This window comes from Salmo salar, chromosome ssa23 (assembly GCF_905237065.1).
Source record: "Salmo salar chromosome ssa23, Ssal_v3.1, whole genome shotgun sequence".
NCBI classification, from domain to species: Eukaryota; Metazoa; Chordata; class Actinopteri; order Salmoniformes; family Salmonidae; genus Salmo; species Salmo salar.
In genome coordinates this window covers 11550156-11572890 of record NC_059464.1, presented here as the reverse complement: position 1 = coordinate 11572890, position 22735 = coordinate 11550156, and the positions used below count along the sequence as shown (strand labels likewise).

The 22735-nt window shown below is 43.3% G+C and overlaps 1 protein-coding gene across 3 annotated transcripts in view; it reads right to left on the bottom strand.

Moving 5' to 3' along the window:
* Positions 1–13941: 13941 nt before the first annotated feature.
* Positions 13942–22735, bottom strand: part of LOC106584060 (podocan) — a 31208-nt gene continuing 22414 nt past the window's right edge. For all 3 annotated transcript variants that reach the window (XM_014168883.2, XM_014168884.2, XM_014168885.2), the window contains 6 exons: positions 21677–21792; positions 20283–20496; positions 19805–20009; positions 17760–17998; positions 17428–17576; positions 13942–15118 (listed from right to left, as the gene is read on the bottom strand). In XM_014168883.2, the coding sequence (XP_014024358.2) occupies positions 14932–15118; positions 17428–17576; positions 17760–17998; positions 19805–20009; positions 20283–20496; positions 21677–21792 (1110 nt within the window). In that variant the 3' untranslated portion in view covers positions 13942–14931. The remainder of the gene's footprint in view (positions 15119–17427; positions 17577–17759; positions 17999–19804; positions 20010–20282; positions 20497–21676; positions 21793–22735) is intronic.

The window sequence follows — 22735 nt, the reverse complement described above, 5'->3', positions numbered from 1 at the left end:
GGACCTTTCAAGGTCTAAACACTTAGCTACTGGATCATGAAATACCATGGATGTTACTTTCTATCTATAGATGAAGGCTTCTCAATCTCTGTGTGCACTAATATACGGTGGCATGGAAAAAGTATTTGCCCCCTTTCTAATTTTCTCTTCTTTTGCATATTTTTGATACTGTATGTTTTCAGATCTTCAGCCAAAACCTAATATTAGATAAAGGGAACCTGAGTGAACAAATAACAGAACAATTCACACAATGCCCATTGTGTGAAAAAGTAATTGCCCCATTACACTCAATAACTGGTTCTGCTACGTTTAGCTGCAATGACTCCAACTAAACTCTTCCTGTCGTTGTTGAACAGCCTCTCAAAGCAAATCAAATCAAATGTTATTTGTCACGTGAAATGCTTACTTACAAGCCCTTAACCAACATGCAGTTTTAAGAAAAATAAGTGTTAAGAAAGTATTTACTAAAATGTACTGAAGTAAAAAAAAAAACATTTAATCAAATTTAAAAAATAAGAAAATAGATAAATAACAAATAATTAAAGAGCAACAATAAAATAACAGTAACGAGGCTATATACAGGGGGTACCGGTACAAGAGTCAATGTGCAGGGGAACAGGTTAGTCGAGGTAGTTTAGGTAATATGTATATGTAGGTAAAGTGACAATGCATAGATAATAAACAGAGAGTAACAGCAGCGTAAAAATGGGAGGGGGTTATGCAAATAGTCCAGGTAGCCATTTGATTAGCTGTTCAGGAGTCTTACCGTCGATGACTAGGGTTGCGGGAGTCTTTGGCAATTTTTAGGGCTTTCTTCTGATACAGTCTGGTATAGAGGTCCTGAATGGCAGAAAGCTTGGCCCCAGTGATGTATTGGGCCATATACACTCCCCTCTGTAGTGCCTCTGTAGGCCGAGCTGTTGCCATACCAGGCGGTCATGCAACAAGTCAGGATGCTCTCAATGGTGCAGCTGTAGAACTTTTTGAGGATCTGAGGACACATGCCAATTTTTTTCAGTCTCCTGTGGGGGAATATGCATTGTCGTGTCCTCTCCACGACTGTCTTACTGTGTTTGGACCATGATAGTTTGTTGGTGATGTGGATACCAAATGAACTTGAAGCTCTCAACCTGCCCTCCTTTTCCTGTAGTCCACAATCATCTGCTTTGTAATAAACACGTTGATGGAGAGGTTGTTATGTGTTGGAGTCATGCTTGGCCATGCTGTCATGGGTGAACAGGGAGTACAGGAGGAGACTGAGCATGCACCCCTGAGGGGCCCCCGTGTTTTGAGGATCAGCGTGGCAGATGTGTTGTTACCTACCCTTACCACCTGGGGCGGCCCGACAGGAAGTCCAGGATCCATCCTTAGCTTAGTGATGAGTTTTGAGGGCACTATGGTGGTGAAAGCTGAGCTGTAGTCAATGAATAGCATTCTCACGTAGGAGTTCCATTTGTCCAGGTAGGAAAGGGCAGTGTGGAGTGCAATAGAGATTGCTTCATCTGTGGATCTGTTGGGGCGGTATGCAAATTGGAGTGGGTTTCTGGTATAATGGTGTTGATCTGAGCCATGACCAGCCTTTCAAAGCACTTCATGGCTACAGACGTGAGTGCTATGGGTCGGGAGTTATTTAGGCAGGTTACCTTGGTGTTCTTGGGCACAGGGACTATGGTGGTCTGCTTGAAACATGTTGGTATTACAGACTTAGTCATGGACAGGTTGAAAATGTCAATGAAGACACTTGCCAGTTGGTCAGTGCATGCTCAGAGTACACGTCCTGGTAATCCGTCTGGCCCTGCGGCCTTGTTAATGTTGACCTGTTTTCACATCGGCTACGGAGAGAATGATCACACAGTCATCCGGAACAGCTGGTGCTCTCATGCATGCTTCAGTGTTGCTTGCCTCAAAGCGCCAATAGAAGTCATTCAGCTCGTTTGGTAGGCTTGCGTCAATGGGCAGCTCGCGGCTGTGCTTCCCTTTGTAGTCCGTAATAGTCTGCAAGCCCTACCACATCCGACGAGCATCGGAGCCGGTGTAGTAGGATTCAATCTTAGTCCTGTATTGATGTTTGATGGTTCATCGGAGGGCATAGCGGGATTTCTTATAAGCGTCCGGGTTAGAGTCCCGCTCCTTGAAAGCGGCAGCTCTACCCTTTAGCTCATTGCGAATGTTGCCTCTAATCCATGGCTTCTGGTTTGGGTATGTACGTACTGTCAGTGTGGGGACAACGTCATTGATGCCCTTATTGATGAAGCCAGTGACTGATGTTGTGTACTCCTCATTGCCATTGGAAGAATTCCAGAACATATTCCAGTCTGTGCTAGCAAAACAGTCCTGCAGCTTAGTATCTGCGTCATCTGACCTCTTCCATATTGAGCGAGTCACTGGTACTTCCTGCTTTAGTTTTTTTTTTGTTAGCAGGAATCAGGTAGGATAGAGTTATGGTCAGATTTGCAAAATGGAGGGCGAGGGTGAGCTTTGTACGTGTCTCTGTGTGTGGAGTAAAAGTGGTCTAGAGTTGTTTTTCCTCTGCTTGCACAAATAACATGTTGGTAGAAATGAGGTAAAACGGATTTAGGTTTGCCTGCATTGAAGTCCCCGGACACTAGGAGCTCCGCCTCTGGATGAGCATTTTCTTGTTTGCTTATGGCATTATACAGCTCGTTGAGTGCGGTCTTAGTGCCAGCATCGGTTAGTGGTGGTAAATAGACAGTTACAAAAAATATAGATGAAAACTCTCTTGGTAACTAGTGTGGTCTACAGCTTGTCATGAGATACTCTTCCTCAGGTGAGCAAAAGCTCTAGACTTCCTTAAATAAGATTTTGTGCACCAGCTGACAAATTGACACAGACCTCCACCCCTTGTCTTATCAGAGGAAATTGTTCTATCTTGCCGATGCACGGAGAACCCAGCCAGCTGTATGTTATCCATGTTGTTGTTCAGCCACGACTCGGTGAAACGTAAGATATTACCGATTTCAATGTCCCGTTGGTAGGATATTCTTGATCGGAGCTCATCCAGTTTGTTATCAAATGATTGCACATTGGCTAATAGGACTGATGGTGGAGGTGTATTACCCACTCGCCGTCAGATCCTTACAAGGCACCCCGACCTACGTCCCTATATCGCCATCTCTTCTTCATGTGAATCATGGGGATTTGGGCCTTGTCCGGTGTCTGAAGTAAATCCTTCGCGTACGACTCGTTAAAGAAAGAATCTTCGTCCAGTACGAGGTGAGTAATCGCTGTCCTAATATCCAGATGCTCTTTTCGGTCATAAGAGATGCTGGCAAAAACAGTAGGTACAAAATAAGTTACAAACAACGCCAGGAAACACATGCAATAGCACAATTGGTTAGGAGCCCGTAAATGGCAGCCATCTCTTCCGGCGCCATTGTAATCATCTCTGTGGAGGAATTTTGGCCCACTCTTCAATGCAGAAGTGCTTTAACTCAGCGACAGTTGTGGGGTTTTAAGCATGACCTGCTCATTTCAAGTCCTGCCACAACATCTCAATTGGGATTAGGTCTGGACTTACACTAGAACATTCCAAAACTTAAAATGTGTTGCTTTTTAGCCATTGTCATGTAGACTTGATTGTGTGTTTTGGATCATTGTCTTGCTGCATGACCCAGCTGTGCTTCAGGTTCAGCTCACAGATGGATGGCCTGATATTCTCCGATAGAATTCTCTGATACAGAGCAGAATTCAAGGTTCCTTCTATTAAGGCACGTCGTCCAGGTCCTGAGGCAGCAAAGCATCCCTAAACCATTACACGACCACCACCATGTTTGTCCATTGGTAAAAGGTTCTTACTGTGGAATGCAGTGTTTTGTTTTTGCCAGAAATAATGGGACACATGTCACCCAAAAAGTTATACTTTTGACTCATCTGTTAATAGAAATTCTTCCAAGAGTGCTTCCAGGTGCTTTTTGGCAAGCTTATGTCTGGCAAAAACTAAACACCCATAGTAGAGATGTAATAAGGGATTTCAGTCGGGGTCTCGACTTACTATTGACAGTAATAATAGACAAGGTGCGATTTCAAATATCAGCACTTTTTCTCTTGTTACAGTGAGGGAAGAAAGTATTTGATCCCCTGCTGATTTTGTACATTTGCCCACTGACAAAGAAATGATCAGTCTATAATTTTAATGGTAGGTTTATTTGAACAGTGAGAGACAGAATAACAACAAAAAATCCTGAAAAACGCATGTCAAAAATGTTATAAATTGATTTGCATTTTAATGAGGGAAATAAGTATTTGACCCCCTCTCAATCAGAAAGATTTCTGGCTCACAGCTGTCTTTTATACAGGTAATGAGCTGAGATTAGGAGCACACTCTTAAAGGGAGTGCTCCTAATCTCAGTTTGTTACCTGTATAAAAGACACCTGTCCACAGAAGCAATCAATCAATCAGATTCCAAACTCTCCACCATGGCCAAGACCAAAGAGCTCTCCAAGGATGTCAGGGACAAGATTGTAGACCTACACAAGGCTGGAATGGGTTACAATACCATCGCCAAGCAGCTTGGTGAGAAGGTGACAACAGTTGGTGCGATTATTCGCAAATGGAAGAAACACAAAAGAACTGTCAATCTCCCTCGGCCTGGGGCTCCATGCAAGATCTCACCTCATGGAGTTGCAATGATCATGAGAACGGTGAGGAATCAGCCCAGAACTACACGGGAGGATCTTGTCAATGATCTCAAGACCGCTGGGACCATAGTCACCAAGAAAACAATTGGTAACACACTACGCCGTGAAGGACTGAAATCCTGCAGCACCCGCAAGGTCCCCCTGCTCAAGAAAGCACATATACATGCCCGTCTGAAGTTTGCCAATGAACATCTGAATGATTCAGAGGACAACGGGGTGAAAGTGTTGTGGTCAGATGAGACCAAAATGGAGCTCTTTGGTATCAACTCAACTCGCCGTGTTTGGAGGAGGAGGAATGCTGCATATGACCCCAAGAACACCATCCCCACCGTCAAACATGGAGGTGGAAACATTATGCTTTGGGGGTGTTTTTCTGCTAAGGGGACAGGACAACTTCACCGCATCAAAGGGACGATGGACGGGGCCATGTACCGTCAAATCTTGGGTGAGAACCTCCTTCCCTCAGCCAGGGCATTGAAAATGGGTCGTGGATGTGTATTCCAGCATGACAATGACCCAAAACACACGGCCAAAGCAACGGAGGAGTGGCTCAAGAAGAAGCACATTAAGGTCCTGGAGTGGCCTAGCCCGTCTCCAGACCTTAATCCCATAGCAAATCTGTGGAGGGAGCTGAAGGTTCGAGTTGCCAAACGTCAGCCTTGAAACATTAATGACTTGGAGAAGATCTGCAAAGAGGAGTGAGACAAAATCCCTCCTGAGATGTGTGCAAACCTGGTGGCCAACTACAAGAAACGTCTGACCTCTGTGATTGCCAACAAGGGTTTTGCCACCAAGTACTAAGTCATGTTTTGCAGAGGGGTCAAATACTTATTTCCCTCATTAAAATGCAAATCAATTTATAACATTTTTGACATGCGTTTTTCAGGATTTTTTGTTGTTATTCTGTCTCTCACTGTTCAAATAAACCTACCATTAAAATTATAGACTGATCATTTCTTTGTCAGTGGGCAAACGTACAAAATCAGCAGGGGATCAAATACTTTTTTCCCTCACTGTATGTCAGTCACTGAAAGTCACTCAATTAGCTTTCAATTTTTAGATTAGTAGTTTGTCTAGCCAGCTATCTAAACTTGTAGTAATCATGGCCCGAATACTGACCGGGCACACAGGGCAAGTGCCCAGTGGCACTGACCTCCAGGAGGCCTCCATTGATTTTGTTAGTCATTCTCAATCAGATATCATATTTATGACATAAGTCATTACACCCCATGGTAAATTGGGTAGAATAGCAGAAAACTTCCTTTAAAACTGCAACATTTTCTCTACGCCCCATGGCAAAATGTGCAGAATTCAGGGCCGCCAGTTTGTCGACTCGTGCACAATTTCTCTGTCCCTCACATCAGACTGTTGCTGCAGGCTCTTTGTGTGTCTTGACCAATCAGATTAATAGAAATCGCAGGTTGGGCGGGCCGGACGCAATGCACAAAGCTCAAGGCAATACTTTGGAAAGTATTCAGACCCCTTACCTTTTTCCATATTTTGTTACTTTACAGCCTTATTCTAAAATGGATTAAATACATTTGTTTCCTCATCAATCTACACACAATACCCCATAATGACAAAGAAAAAACAGGTTTGATACATTTTGCAGATTTATTAAAAATAAAAACAGAAATACCTTATTTACATAAGTACTCGAACCCTATGCTATCTACAACTTGACTGGAGTCCACCTGTGGTAAATTTAATTGATTGGACATGATTTGGAAAGGCACACTATATATATATCTATATATCTATATAAAGCCCCACAGTTGACAGTGCATGTCAGAGCAAAAATCAAACCATGAGGTCGAAGGAATTGTCCGTTGAGCTCCGAGACAGGATTGTGTCGAGGCGCAGATCTGGGGAAGGGTACAAAAAAATTCTGCAGCATTGAAGGTCCCCAAGAACACAGTGGCCTCCATCATTCTTAAATGGAAGAAGTTTGGAACCACCAAGACTCTTCCTAGAGCTGTCCGCCTGGCCAAACTGAGCAATTGGGGGAGAAGAGCCTTGGTCAGGGAGGTGACCAAGAACCCGATGGTCACTCTGACAGAGCTCCAGAGTTCCTCTGTGGAGATGGAAGAAAATTCCAGAAGGACAATCATCTCTGCAGCACTCTACCAATCAGGCCTTTATGGTAGAGTGGCCAGATGGAAGCCACTCCTCAGTAAAAGGCAGAGATCGCTTGGAGTTTGCCAAAAGGCACCTAAAGGACTCTCAGACCATGAGAAACAAGATTCTCTGGTCTGATGAAACCAAGATTGAACTCTTTGGCCTGAATGCCAAGCGTCACGTCTGGAGGAAACCTGGCACCATCCCTACGGTGAAGCATGGTGGTGGCAACATCATGCTGTGGGGATGTTTTTCAGCACCAGGGACTGGGAGACTAGGATCGAGGGAATGATGAACGAAGCAAAGTACAGAGAGATCCTTGATGAAAACCTGCTCCAGAGTGCTCAGACTGGGGCAAAGGTTCACCTTCCAACAGGACAACGACCATAAGCACACAGCCAAGACAACGCAGGAGTGGCTTCGGGACAAGTCTCTGAATGTTTTTGAGTGGCCCAGCCAGAGCCCGTACTTGAACCCGATCGAACATCTCTGGAGAGACCTAAAATAGCTGTGCAGCGACGCTCCCCATCCAACCTGACAGAGCTTGAGAGGATCTGGAGAGAAGAATGGGAGAAACTCCCGGAATACAGGTGTGTCAAGCTTGTAGAGTCATATCCAAGACGACTGTAGGCTGGAATCGCTGCCAAAGGTGCTTCAACAAAATACTGAGGAAAGGGTCTGAATAATTACGTAGATGTGATATTACAGTTTTTTTATTTGTTTTTGCTTTGTCATTATGGGGTATTGTGTGTAGATTGATGAGGGGGGAAAACAATGTAATCAATTTTAGAATAAGGCTGTAACGTAACAAAATGTGGAAAAGGTAAAGGGGTCTGAATACTTTCTGAATGCACTGTAAGTATTTTAGATAAGTATTCAACCCCCTGAGTCAATACATGTTAGAATCACCTTTGGCAGAGATTACGGCTGTGAGTCTTTCTGGGTAAGTCTCCAAGAGCTTTGCACAGCTGGATTGTACAATATTTGCACATTATCCTTTTAAATATTCTTCAAGCTCTATCAAGTTGGTTGTTGATCATTGCTAGACAGACATTTACAAGTCTTGCCGTAGATTTTCAAGACGATTTAAGTCAAAACTGTAACTAGGCCACTCAGGAACATTTAATGTCAACTTGGTAAGTGACTGCAGTGTATATATTATCCTAGTGAAAGGTGCATTTGTCTCCCAGTGTCTGTTGATTTCACCTGTGCTTAGCGCTATTCTGTTTCTTTTTATTCTAAAAATCTCCCTAGTCCTTGCCGATGACAAGCATATCCATAACATAATTCAGCCACCACCATGCTTAAAAATATGAAGAGTGGTACTCAGTGATGTGTTGGATTTGCCCCAAACATATAACTTTTTATTAAGTACATGAAGTTCATTTCTTTGCCACATCTTTTGCAGTCTTACATAAGTGCCTTATTGCAAACAGAATGCATGTTTTGGAATATTTTTGTAACTGTATTAAAGTCACCACTGGCCTCATGCTGAAATTCCTGAGCGGTTTCCTTCCTCTCTGGCAACTAAGTTAAGAAAGACGCCTATGTCTTTGTAGTGACCGGGTGTATTGGTACAGCATCCAAAGTGTAATTAATAACTAACTGGTCTTTGTAGTTGAATCTGTGTTTGAAATTCACTGCTCGCTTGAGGGACCTTACAGATAATTGTATGTGTTGGGTACAGAGATGAGGCAACCAGTCAAATTCATATTAAACAGTATTTTTTGTCCACCTGGACAAAAGAAACACCTATGTGAGAATGCTGTTCATTGACTACAGCTCAACATTCAACACCACAGTGCCCACAAAGCTCATCACTAAGCTAAGGACCCTGGGACTAAACACCTCCCTATGCAACTGGATCCTGGACATTTACATTTACATTTACGTCATTTAGCAGACGCTCATCCTGACGGGCCGCCCCCAGGTGGTAAGGGTAGGTAACAACACATCTGCCACGCAGATCCTCAACACTGGGGCCCCTTGGGGGTGTGTACTTTTTCCCCTCCTGTACTCCCTGTTTACCCACAACTGCATGGCCAAGCACGACTCCAACACCATCATTAAGTTTGCAGACGACACAACAGCCTGATCACCGACAATTATTTGAGAACAAGTTCTCATTGACAACTGCGACCTGGCCAAAATAAAGCAAAGCAGTGCGACACAAACAACAACACAGAGTTACACATGGAATAAACAAACATGCAGTCAATAATACAATAGAAAAGGTCTATATACAGTGTGTGCAAATAAGGTAGGAAAGGGAGGTAAGGCAATAAATAGGCCATAGTGGCGAAATAATTACAATATAGCAATTAAACACTGGAGTGATAGATGTGCAGAAGATGAGTGTGCAAGTAGAGATATTAGGGTGCAAAGGAGCAAAATAAATAAAATAAATAACAGTATTGGGATAAGGTAGTTGGATGGGCTATTTACAGACGGGCTATGTACAGGTGCAGTGATCTGTGAGCTGCTCTGACAGCTGGTGCTTAAAGTTAGGGAGGGAGATATGAGTCTCCAGCTTCAGTGATTTTTGCAGCTCGTTCCAGTCATTGGCAGCAGAGAACTGGAAGGAAAGGCGGCCAAAGGAGGAATTGGCTTTGGGGGTGACCAGTGAGATATACCTGCTGGAGCGCGTGCTACGGGTGGGTGCTGCTATGGTGACCAGTGAGCTGAGATAAGGCGGGGCTTTACCTAGCAAAGACTTACAGATGACTTGGAGTTAGTGGGTTTGGCGACGAGCACGAAGCGAGGGCCAGCCAACGAGAGCATACAGGTCGCAGTGGTGGGTAGTATATGGGGCTTTGGTGACAAAACGGATGGCAATGTGATAGACTGCATCCAATTTGCTGAGTAGAGTGGTGGAGGCTATTTTGTAAATGACATCGCCGAAGTCGAGGATCGATAGGATGGTCAGTTTTACGAGGGTATGTTTGGCAGCATGAGTGAAGGATGCTTTGTTGCGAAATAGGAAGCCGATTCTAGATTTAATTTTGGATTGGAGATGCTTAAAACTTCTTACGGATACGTGGGACGGTAGAGTCCCACCTGGCCAACATCCGGTGAAATGGCAGAGCGCCAAATTCAAATTAAATTACTATAAATATTAAACTTTCATGAAATCACAAGTGCAATACATCGAAATAAAGCTTAACTTGTTGTTAATCCAGCCAAGGTGTCAGATTTCAAAAAGGCTTTACGGCGAAAGCAAACCATGCAATTATCTGAAGACAGCGTACAGCACACAAATGCATAACAAATCATTTTCAACCAGGGAGTTGTGACACAAAAGTCAGAAATAGCGATATAATATATGCCTTACCTTTGAAGATCTTCTTCTGTTGGCACTCCAAAAGGTCCCAGTCATATTACAAATGTTCCTTTTGTTCGATAAATTCCTTCTTTATATCCATAAAAACTCAATTTAGCTGGCGCGTTTCAGTCAATAATCCACTCGGTTTCCCTCCTTCAAAATGCATACAAAATGAATCCCAAAAGTTACCAACAAACTTATCCAAACAAATCCATCAACGTTTATAATCAATCCTTAGGTACCCTAATACACAAATAAACAATCAAATTTAAGACAGAGAATCGTTATTGTCTTTACCGGAGATAAACAAAAAGAACGCGCTCTCTCGGCCATACGCTTGGAAACACTACAGCCAAAATGGGAGCCACTTAGAAACACTACAACTTCTCCCTTATTTTTCCAAAAACCAGCCTGAAACTCATTCTAAATACTGTTGACATCTAGTGGAAGCCCTAGGAACTGCAATCGGGGACGATTTCGCCCTATTATAAAAGTGCCAGGCATTGAAATCAGTGGTATGCTGAAATATTTTAATTTTTTTATGGTTTGTCCTCGGGGTTTCACCTGCCATTTCGGTTCTGTTATACTCACAGAGATTATTTTAACAGTTTCAGAAACGTTAGAGTGTTTTCTATCCAAATCTACCAATTATATGCATATCCTAGCTTCTGGGCCTGAGTAGCAGGCAGTTTACTTTGGGCACGCTTTTCATCCGGATGTCAAAATACCGCCCCCTATCCCAAAGATGTTAATGTGAGTCTGGAAGGAGAGTTTACAGTCTAACCAGACACCTAGGTATTTGTAGTTGTCCACATATTCTAAGTCAGAACCGTCCAGAGTAGTGATGCTGGACGGGCGGGCAGGTGTGGGCAGCGATTGGTTGAAGAGCATGCATTTAGTTTTACTTGCATTTAAGAGCAGTTGGAGGCCACGGAAAGAGAGTTGTATTGCACTGAAGCTCGTCTGGAGGTTAGATAACACAGTGTCCAAAGAGGGGCCAGAAGTATACAAAATGGTGTCGTCTGCGTAGAGGTGGATCAGAGAATCACCAGCAGCAAGAGCGACATCATTTATGTATACAGAGAAGAGAGTCGGCCCGAGAATTTAACCCTGTGGCACCCCCATAGAGACTGCCAGAGGTCCGGACAACAGGCCCTCCGATTTGACACACTGAACTCTGTCTGAGAAGTAGTTGGTGAACCAGGCGAGGCAGTCATTTGAGAAACCAAGGCTATTGAGTCTGCCGATAAGAATGTGGTGATTGACAGTCGAAAGCCTTGGCCAGGTCGATGAATACAGCTGCACAGTATTGTCTCTTATCAATGGCGGTTATGATATCGTTTAGGACCTTGAGTGTGGATGAGGTGCACCCATGACCAGCTCGGAAACCAGATTGCATAGCGGAGAAGGTACGGTGGGATTCGAAATGGTCGGTGATCTGTTTGTTAACTTGGCTTTCGAAGACTTTAGAAAGGATAGATATAGGTCTGTAACAGTTTGGGTCTAGAGTGTCTCCCCCTTTGAAGAGGGGGATGACCGCGGCAGCTTTCCAATCTTTGGGGATCTCAGACGATATGAAAGAGAGGTTGAACAATTTAGTAATAGGGGTTGCAACAATTTTGGTGGATAATTTTAGAAAGAGAGGGTCCAGATTGTCTAGCCCGGCTGATTTGTAGGGGTCCAGATTTTGCAGCTCTTTCAGAACATCAGCTGGGTGAAAGAGAAATGGGGGAGGCTTGGGCAAGTTGCTGTGGGGGTTGCAGGGCTGTTGACCAGGGTAGGGGTAGCCAGGTGGAAAGCAAGGCCAGCCGTAGAAGAATGATGAGGCAGCCTATAGGGAGGAGGTCAGAGACCTGGCAGTGTGGTGTCAGCAAAACAACCTCTCACACAACGTCAACAAAACAAAGGAGATGATTGTGGAGATGGTGGTGCGGTCTGCACAATGCATCATCAGGGGCAAAATACTTGCCCTCCAGGACACCTACAGCACCCGATGTCACAGGAAGGCCAAAAAGATCATCAAGGACAACAACCACCCGAGCCACTGCCTGTTCACCCCGCTACCATCCAGAAGACGAGGTCAGTACAGGTGCATCAAGGCTGGGACTGAAAGACTTAAAAACACCTTCTTTCTCAAGGCCATGAGACTGTTAAACATCCATCACTAACACAGAAAGGCTGCTGCCTACATACAGACTTCAAATTATTGGCCACCCTAACAAATGGATCACTAGTCACTATTAATGCCACTTTAATAATGATGTTTACACATCTTGCACTACTCATCCCAGATGTATATACTGTATTTTATACCATCTATTGCATCTCGTCTATGCCGGTCGGTCATGGCCCATCCATTATTTATATGTACATATTCTTATTCCATCTCTTTACTTAGATTTGTGTGTATTAGGTAGTTGTTATGGAACTGTTAGATTACTTGTTATATATTGCTGCACTGTCGGAACTAGAAGCACAAGCATTTCGCTACACTCACAATAACATCTGCTAACCATGTGTGTGTGACCAATTTATTTGATTTGATATAGCTTTGTTATTGTTATTTTATTGTGGGTTTTTTTAAACTTGAGTTCATTTAGCAAATATTTTCTTAACTCTATTTCTTGAACTGCATTGTTGGTTAAGGGCTTGTAAGTAAGCATTTCACGATAAGGTCCATACCGGTTGTATTCAACGTATGTGACAAATACACTTTGATTTGAGTGGGTCCATGCAACTTACGTGACTTGTTAAGCGCATTCTTACTCTTCAACTTATTTAGGCTTGCCATAACAAAGGGGTTGAATACTTATACTAATTTCAGCCTTTTATTTATTATTAATTTGTAAAAATGTCTACAAACATAATTCCACTTTGATATTATTAGGTATTGTGCGTAGGCCAGTGACACAAAATCTCTATTTAATCTATTTTAAATTCAGGCTGTAACACAACAAAATGTGGAAAAAGTCAAGGGGTGTGAATACTTTCAGAAGGCACTGTAATTAGGAAAGCGCTTGTCCCATCATAGCCTGTATTAAACCTTTTTACAACTGATTAATCACGTCATACCATATAAGGTCTGGAGTTTTACCTGGTTAGGTTATCAGATCAAGAAAAACGACGGGCCCCAGCAAAATAATTCACCACACCACTCTGGGACCTGTGGTGCCACCTCTGGTAGAATTGCAGGAAAGTAACTTCAGAACTAAAATGTGTCTCTCCACCGTGAAGTGGGGGGCCACTAAAATGTTTTGCTGTGAGGTGGGGGGCCCCCAAACTAAATCTCACTTAGGGCCCCCAAAAGGCTAAAGTTGGCCCTGACTAAGGGTAAATAGCAGGAGGATAAAGAACATACCTTGTCTATAGATTTCCTGCTGAGTAGACAGGCAAACTGGAGGCAGACTTCATTGACCGGTGTCATTTGAGCCATTTCTATTATTGTGTCTGAAAGGGTACACTATTCCTTATAGTGCATCACTTTTGACTAGGGCCCCATAGAAAATAGATTACCATTTTTGACACAGACAAAATGAATAGTTGAATTCCTTCAACATGTGACCCTTGAAAAGTATTGTGAAACATTTGAACGTTGTTCAAAACCACAATCTCAACATCTGTTCTGGACTGTCTCTGTTTTTATACTTCTGTCATGATTTCTAGTTGCTCAATGTTTTTATTTTTATGCTGACATCTCAATTTTTTTTTTAAATAAATCTTTAAAAAGGGCATTTTATATACATTTCGCGCTTAATATTGTTGTGTGCTCAGAAACCTGTTAATGCATGATATTTATTGCTGTGTGAAATCCATATGTATAAATCTGAAGGTGAATACATTGGTTCATAGCAACGTGACTAATTTAATAGCATAAGTTTTTCAGATACCATATACAAATACTTGCCGTCTTTGCAAAATAAGACTGGATTAAAGCAAGGCATTACACAAGCTCATGGTAGTCTAAGAGCGAGGAGATTGTAACACGGTCACAGAACTTGTGGCATAATAACGATGATATAAGAATGACAAAATTACATAAAGCCAGACTGTCTTACCAGACTACATCACACAGTCACAACCAGGGCCAATAAACTATCTCACAAACTATCTCAGAGTAGGAATACTGATCTAGGATCAGTTTAGCCTTTTAGACCATAATGAATAAGAGAAGGACCTAATCCTAGATCAGCACTCCTAGTCTGAGATGCTTTACAGTATAAATACAGGCTCAGAACTGACAACAAACACTTAGAATCTTGACATAATCTTCTTTGTAAGGTGACACAGCTAGCACACAGTAAAGTTCAGAGATGGGACCCACACAGTATGATCAACATATGACAGATCTGACTGTCTTTCCCTTTCTGCTTCCACTAAAGTGGTGGTGAGACAAAGTATCTGTCCCAAATGGCACACTATTCCCTATATAGGGCATTACTTTTGACTAGAATCCTATGGGTCCTGGTCAAAAGTTGTGCACTCAATAGGGTGCCATTTGGAATGCACACAAAGACTCAAGCAAAGAAATGCAACCGTATCTGTCATTGCATAGACAAGCAAAGCCCAGAAAAATAAAAGAACAAACAAAAATATAATTTTATCTGGTATCCTGCACCAGAGATATGTGCATCGGCAATTCACCACTATATGGGAAAAAATACCACTTTGCGCTTCCATTCATAGTTCAATTTACATTTCAGAATTGAGCCTGACCTATTACAAAAAAAACTGTTTTCTGTACTTTCAAAAGAACAGGACTTTGGGATTGCAGCCTAAACAACTGCAACATTTGGTTTTAGATCATTCGAGCTGTGTGTGTCCATGGGATGAACTTATGAAGTGAATCCTTCTCCCACTTCCTCTTCCATCATCTCCATCTCTTCCTCCTCCTCTTCCTCTTGTCTGAAGGAGGCTCCGGAGGGGTTGGAGTGGCTCGAGTGGCCGATGTCCAGCACCTGCAGATTGGTCAGGTGTTTGAAGGAGCTCTCCTTCACAGAGTGGGCTAACAGATGGTTGAACCTGAGAGGGAGACAGAGCAGAGGGCCGGGAGGCTGAGGTCAGTAGACAGACTCGCAATATGTGATGATGACTGAGCAGACGCTTGAGTTTGATGTGTAAACCAGCACAGCAAGAGCTGCTAACTGATAGGATGTTGTGCTTAGAATCTGAACCAGCATATTATAAGACCCAATCTGATGTGGATATTGTCCTGTAAGGAACAACGCAACATGTGCTGTAATCAAATCAAACGCTGAGATTCAGTAACGCAGCCAATTAGAGTGCCTGTATACTATTCTTTCCATGACTCATCAGTTTGCCTTCCATTCAAAGTTCTATTGAGTTAGTAAGCACCCTGATACTCCCTATACTGCGTCAAGGGGAAATAAGGCCATGTTATCCGAATCAAGCCAATTTTCCACTGTCTTCAGAATGGGCTCATCTATGCGTGAGTGTCAGTGAATCCAACCCATCTTAGTTTGTAATTCACTCACTCTCTGACCCAGACACTCACGCATGTGCGGGCACACTCACATACGCACACACGTTTATATCACACACTCAATGTAAACAGATGCATGCATAGGCTACACAGACTCAAACAGATGTGCACACACTCACACACAAATCCACCTCCCCTCCTCCACTGAGGCCATGCAGCATTCCAGATTGGCTGTAATTGGCTCAGGCCAGCAGCTCCCAGATGTGGAGGGGTGGTGGAAAAACAAGCGTTTCTAACTGCTGTGATACTGCAGCAGCTGCTGAGGCTGAGCCCACAGCATGAAGAAACCAACAGGCCAGACAGACAGAGTGGGCAGGATGGGGTCAGGATCTGTAAAGTTCATTATCCGATAAAGCATCAATTAGACTCCTCAAAACCAAACCGACAAAAACTCATGGCAGCATCCCAACAGTCTTGGATGGTTTACATTCCAAACTGACCACTGGCCAAACTGACCTGAAAAGTCTACATGTAAGAAAAAAAATGAATATGATGGAAACTGATACTAACCTAGCTACATATACTAGTAAATATTCAGATCAGTGGTAGCAAAAGGAAAGGATACAAGTATATGAGGTGACACGGATTTTGCTGGTTTAGAGTGTTGGGACCCAGCCCGCCCTGCAGACAAAGAAGAGGTCAGAAGAGGACAGGACGAAGGAAACTAAGAGAAAACAACTTGGCAGAGCCAAGCTGTTTTAGTTGGAAATCCAATCATTGACTTAATTTAATTAATAGGAAAAGCCGTGGAGCATCAACAAGCCAAGAAACAGATCTAGACACAGCGGGGAATATCCCTAAAACTTTACCACCATGGGTTCTGTTCTGTTATATATTCCTCCTTCCAAGAGAGGAAAACAGCCAAGAATGTCGACACAAAGGAAACCATGACTTTAACTTTGTAAAATACCTGATTCATTGAAATAATTTACATTTCATAACCTAACCAGATAATTATGAGAGTTAATTTCAATCCAAGAACACATGATGGGAAATACACATAGTGTATCTGTGTAAGGGATTGTAATGCGTACAGTCAGCGCAGAAGTAGAGCAGAAAGACAACTTATTCCATCATCAGCTCCCTCCTCTGCATCCGTTACATAACAGTCTCCTCAGCACAGCGCAGCACACAGACACACACTCACGTACGCGCGCACACACAAACAAACAAACACAAACAGCACAGCAGAGCAGAGTAGGTCGGAACCAAACAGAAAATAAACTTAAGTAAGGATAGAGAGGGAACTATCAACCAAATATCTGTCAGATATTGGCACCCTATTCCCTGTATAGTGCACTATTCAGTAGGGCTCTGGTCAAAAGTAATGCACTATATAGTAAATTGGGTGCCATTGGAGGCAGCCTGGGACTCAGTGGACTAGGGGATATGTGGCTCTGTCTTAGATTTGGCATCAATCAATAGGACTTTGTCACACACTCACAACAGAAGATGAATGGGGTGATTGTAGGAGCTGAGTAGAAGGCCAGAAATGTCTCATTCAGAAACAATGCTACAGACATGAATGGAACAGTGAACAGGAGAGTGTTCTGCTGGATCTAGGAGTTAATGGGGAGGGGCAGGAGTTGAATGACGGTTTAATTACTGTTCTATAATAACATAAGTGAGAGTGCGTGTATATACTGGTTTGAGATAGTGTATTCGTTCATATATGTACTGTAAGTGATTGGTACTCACAATTGAATTTGGTACGCACATGAGCTGTGGGTTTGAACCAAGAAATGGGTTCAGTTCAGTGTGTGTGTGTGTGTGTGTGTGTGTGTGTGTTTCTGAGTGTGCGTTCGTTCATTTGTGTCAAGTCTCTCACCGTAGGAAGATGCCCTTGATGTTTGGAGTGCCCTCAAAGGCGGTGGCGGGGACAGTGCTGATGTGGTTGGACTGCAGGTACAGGTACTCCAGAGACTCAGGCAGGTCAGATGGAACATGGGACAACTGGTTACTGGACAGGTCCAACGTCTGGAGGAACACATCAATCAAATCAATCACAGCATTTATAAAGCCCTCTTTACACCATTAGAGTGCTAACCAACAGGTCCAACAAATGAAGGACAGCGCCAGCAGCCAGCTTTATCACACAGAAAACCTGTAGGTGTTACTTGTTTCACCCCCCCCCCTTCCCCCACCCAGACCCAGTCTCACCGTCAGAGCGCTGAGCTCCATCCATGCTCCCTGGTAGATGGAGTTGAGTCTAAGCTGGTTGTGGCTGAGATTGATGTCCCTGAGCTTGGTCATGCCCTGCAGCGCCCCTTCTGGTATGGAGTTCAGCTGGTTGTCCTTCACCCGGAGGACCTGCAGGGAGCGGGGCAGGCCCAACGGCAGGAAGTGGAGGGCGTTCCCTGACAGATCCAAGGTTACCAGTAGACGCAGCTTTCTGAAGGCTGGATGATTATCAACATGGTCTCATTACAATATGTAAAAATAGAATAATTAGATACAAAAAACATTGTAGTTATATGTAGTTAGAACTTTACTGCGTCATACAGCAGGCCCAAATATAGATTTTCATATAGGGCTCCCGAATGGCACAGCGGTCTAAGGCACTGCATCTCAGTGCTAGAGGCGTCACTACAGACCCTGGTTCGATTCTAGGCTGTATCACAAATGGCCGTGATTGGAGTCTCATAGGGTGGCGCACAATTGGCCCAGTGTTGTCCGGGTTAGGATTTGGCCGGGGTAGGCCGTCATTTTAAATAAGAATTTGTTCTTAACTGACTTGCCTAGTTAAATAAAAAAAAATATAGACAGAAGTACTTAACAGTTCATCACAAACATGATATGTGTGACACCCTGACCATAGAGAGCCTTTTTATTCTCTATTTTGGTTAGGTCGGGGTGTGACTAGGGGGGGTGTTCTAGTCTAGGTTATTTATTTCTATGTTGGCCTGGTATGGTTCCCAATCAGAGGCAGCTGTTTATCATTGTCTCTGATTGGGGATCATATTTAAGCAGCCGTTTTCCCCACTGTGTTTTGTGGGATCTTGTTTCTGTGTAGTTGACTATGATCACTGCTTGAGCGTCACATATCGTCTATTCTTTGTTGTTTTGTGCGTTTCACTTAAATAAAATATGTGGAACCCAGATCACGCTGCGCTTTGGTCCGAGTATGCTTCCAACGACGATTGTGACAATATGTGTGCAAGAGCCACATCACCAACAAACCAACATGGTCCAAACACACCAAGACAGTCGTGAAGAGGGCACGACAACGCCTATTCCCCTTCATGAGACTGAAAAGATTTGGCATGGGTCCTCAGATCCTCAAAAGGTTCTACAGCTGCACCATCGAGAGCATCCTGACTGGTTGCATCACCGCCTGGTATGGCAACTGCTCAGCCTCTGACCGGAAGGCACTACAGAGGGTAGTGCGCATGGCCCAGTACATCACTGGGGCCAAGCTTCCTGCCACCCAGGACCTCTATATCAGGCGGTGTCAGAGGAAGGCCATACAAATTGCCAAAGACTCCAGCCACCCTAGTCATAGACTGTTCTCTCTGCTACCGCACGGCAAGTGGTACCGGAGCGCCAAGTCTAGGTCCAAAAGGCTTCTTAACAGCTTCTACCCCCAAGCCATAAGACTCCTGAACAGCTAATCAAATGGCTCTCCGGACTATTTGCATTGTCCCCCTGCTCCTACTCTCTGTTTATTATCTATGCATAGTCACTTTACCTCTACCTACATGTACATATTACCGCAATTACCTTGACTAACCTTGTTCTTGTATATATGTGCCCTTTGTTCACCATGGTGCAGTCGATTATTGTTACAATGTCCGTTGGTGCGTGTGAGTACCTGTGCTGTGTGTTTTGGCTTTCGTGCCATTGTGGATTGCGCAAATGATTACGGGTCTTGTCCCGTGGGTTAATCATTGGGCGCTTGTGTTATTTATTCGAGGTACTCCTCACTCTTTTGTCTTGGGTTTCTACCCTGTGTTTGTATAGTGTTTGTTTGGTCTTCGTACCCGTGCCTTTACACGGCACGCTGTAATTTGGGTAATATATTAAAAAAAATATTACTCATTCCTGTGCCTGTCTCCCGAATCATTCATACCAGCGTGACACCACATATAGTTCTACTGTAGATGTACAGTATTCATGTAGATGACAGCAGAGCAAAGTACAACACAATACAACAAAACACAATACAACAAAACATTTCCATATACTCCATATGTGGTTCAGTCTACCTTCTCTGTGTAGCTTGGGGCTGGTGAGGCGGTTGTAACTGAGGTTGAGCTCGGTCAGGGAATAGAGAAAGACCAAGTCGTTGCGTTCAATCACGTTGATAGTGTTGTGAAGCAGCATGAGAATCTTGGCTCGGCGGGGCAGAGCCCTGGGGACACGCTCCAGCTGGTTGTTGTACATGTGGAGGGTGTGTAGCTTCTTCAGGCCCTGTGGGGAAGAGAAAACTCTTTATGTGAACATTGTCATGTAATTCTAATGGCATTTCATAGCACATTTTAGATTTCTCATTGCTCATTTAACAGACAAAAAGATAATCATAATCATGGCGTCAAAACAATTGAGCCCAGATCAGGCTTTATATTTCGAATATTTTTCGTGGTCCTTCAAGCCGTGTACACCTGTAGTGATTCAACTATCCCCAGTATGTCCTATAGCCCTCTATATAAGATTGAAGTATCCCAAGTATCCTGCAGCGCCTACCTGGAATGCAGCATGGTGTATGGATTGGGAGTGGAGCTGGTTGTTGTGCAGCAGTAGGTACTCAAGTTTACGACAGGCTGTGAGAGCATCGCCAGGGATACTGTGGATACTGTTCCTCTCCAGGTGTAGCAATATCAGACCCCGGGGCAGACCGTGAGGAACCACACTCAGGTTGTTGTTGGACAGGTCCAGGTACTCCAGACTGGTCAACTGGCTGAGAGAGGAGAGGAGAGGAGAGGAGAGGAGAGGAGAGGAGAGGAGAGGAGAGGAGAGGAGAGGAGAGGAGAGGAGAGGAGAGGAGAGGAGAGGAGAGGAGAGGAGAGGAGAGGAGAGGAGAGGAGAGGAGAGGAGATGGTGACATTATATTTGAAACAGGAGATGTGAAGTTAGGTCATCACTTTATCTTTAAGCGTCATCTTATCTTTCCATGAATAGACAAATCTCCCTTTTCTCTCCCATTTTGACATTTTCTCAGAATGAACCAGTTCAACCAAATCTCTCACCACTGGCTTCTCTCTCTCTTCTCTCTCTCTCACTCACTCACACCACTTTATTCTCTCACATTCTCTCGCTGAACTGAACATGAGATCAATATTCATACATCGAAAGTAACAAGTGGACACTCAACTCACCATTCCCTTATGTACCTTCTCAGAGTTTGCCGTGTTGCCAAGTCTATAGGTCTTTGTTTTGAATTGATGCACTCTGTAATAACCATTGACACATAACGGGCAACAGTGATAGCGTTCAACCTTGGATATATCGAATCAACTGCACTCAGGTGGAGTGACTGAATGACTCTGTCGAGCGTGTTTGTGTGTCTGAGTGTCCTACAGTAAAAAGAGAGTAGTTTGTAGTTCGCAGTTAAAGTATATTTTTAAAAAGAACCCTGGTGAAAGTCTTATCTATTGACTGAAACATTGGTTATAAGATCCAATTAATTGTTTGTGGAGTATTCAAGAACACCCGACACACTCTTCCTACTACAGTACGTGAAGGTCTCATTGTCCATGCCTTATATTTGCCTGTGTTGTAAAGTCTACAGTATAGGTCTTTGTTTTGAATCAATACCCTCAGTTTTAATGTAACAGGTGGCCTCAGATATATTGAATCAACTTAGAAGAAGAGGAAGAATAGGAGAAGACAGCTGGACTGAATGGCTCTCTGTTGAGTGTGTTTTATTTGTTAGTGTGTCTTATTATAGTACAAATTTATAGTAACAGGTCCTCCAGTACCGGAAGGTCTTATCGTCCATGATGTACTAAATCAAATCAAATTGGTCACATACACATGGTTAGCAGATGGTATTAAGAGTGTAGCGAAAATGCTATTACAGTAGTCTTAAAATAGTACTACAGTAATACTAGAATACTACTACAGTACTACTACATTACCTGAAGGTCTCGTTGTCCATGCCTTCATTGCTGAGCAAGTTGTTCTGTAGGTAGAGCTCTCTGAGCTGGGTCAGGCTATCAAAAACCCCTGATGGGATCTTCTCCAGCTTGTTACTCTGTTAACCAAGAAGAAGCACAGACACCCAATCAAGCATCACATATCAGTATCACAGACAGGGAGTCATGGATTGCATGTAATCCGTTACATGTAATGGATTACAAAAAACAAACAGTAACTAACCTGTTATGTTACCAGAAAAAATATTGCAATCAGATTACAGATACTTTTGAAAAAATTTCAATATATAAAATATTCTGACTTCGAGGATTACTTTTAAATTCAGAAAGGATGTTTGCAAAAAACAAAGTTTACACCTTTCTGTTTTCTCAATGACATTCAAATCAGCATTGAAAAAAGGCTTAAGTTTGTTCCGCATGAGAGAGTCACCACAAGTCAGAGACCACTATGATGACACACCAAATGCGTTTGATGAATTGCGGAAAAAGAGCAGGAATGGGCTTTCGGGTAGGCTACAGCCCAAGCCATGTCTTGCAATGGTGCGACTGCTGTCGGCATCTAAAGATTGTCCAACTTGAATAAAGTTGACGGTATGGACGACAGAAGTGGTGCAACCTATGGGCGATATCGATATCACTTATTATTTATATCTACATAGCGCATTGATGTGAATCATAGAGCTGCTCTCTCATTTAGCTCTTGGCACCTTACGGATTGTGGTTGTTGTGGAGGGCTGTTTACAAATGTATACAGTGCCGTGAAAAAGTATTTGCCCCCTTTTCTCTATTTTTGCCTATTTTTGATACTGAATGTTATCAGATCTTCAACCAAAACCTAATATTAGATAAGGGGAACCTGAGTTTACAAATAACAAAAAAATGAAAAAGTAATTGCCCCGTTACACTCAACTGACCATCCTACCGATCCTCGACTTCGGTGATGTCATCTATACAATAGCCTCCAACACTCTACTGAACAAACTGGATGCAGTCTATGACAGTGCCATCCGTTTTGTCACCAAAGCCCCATACACTACCCAC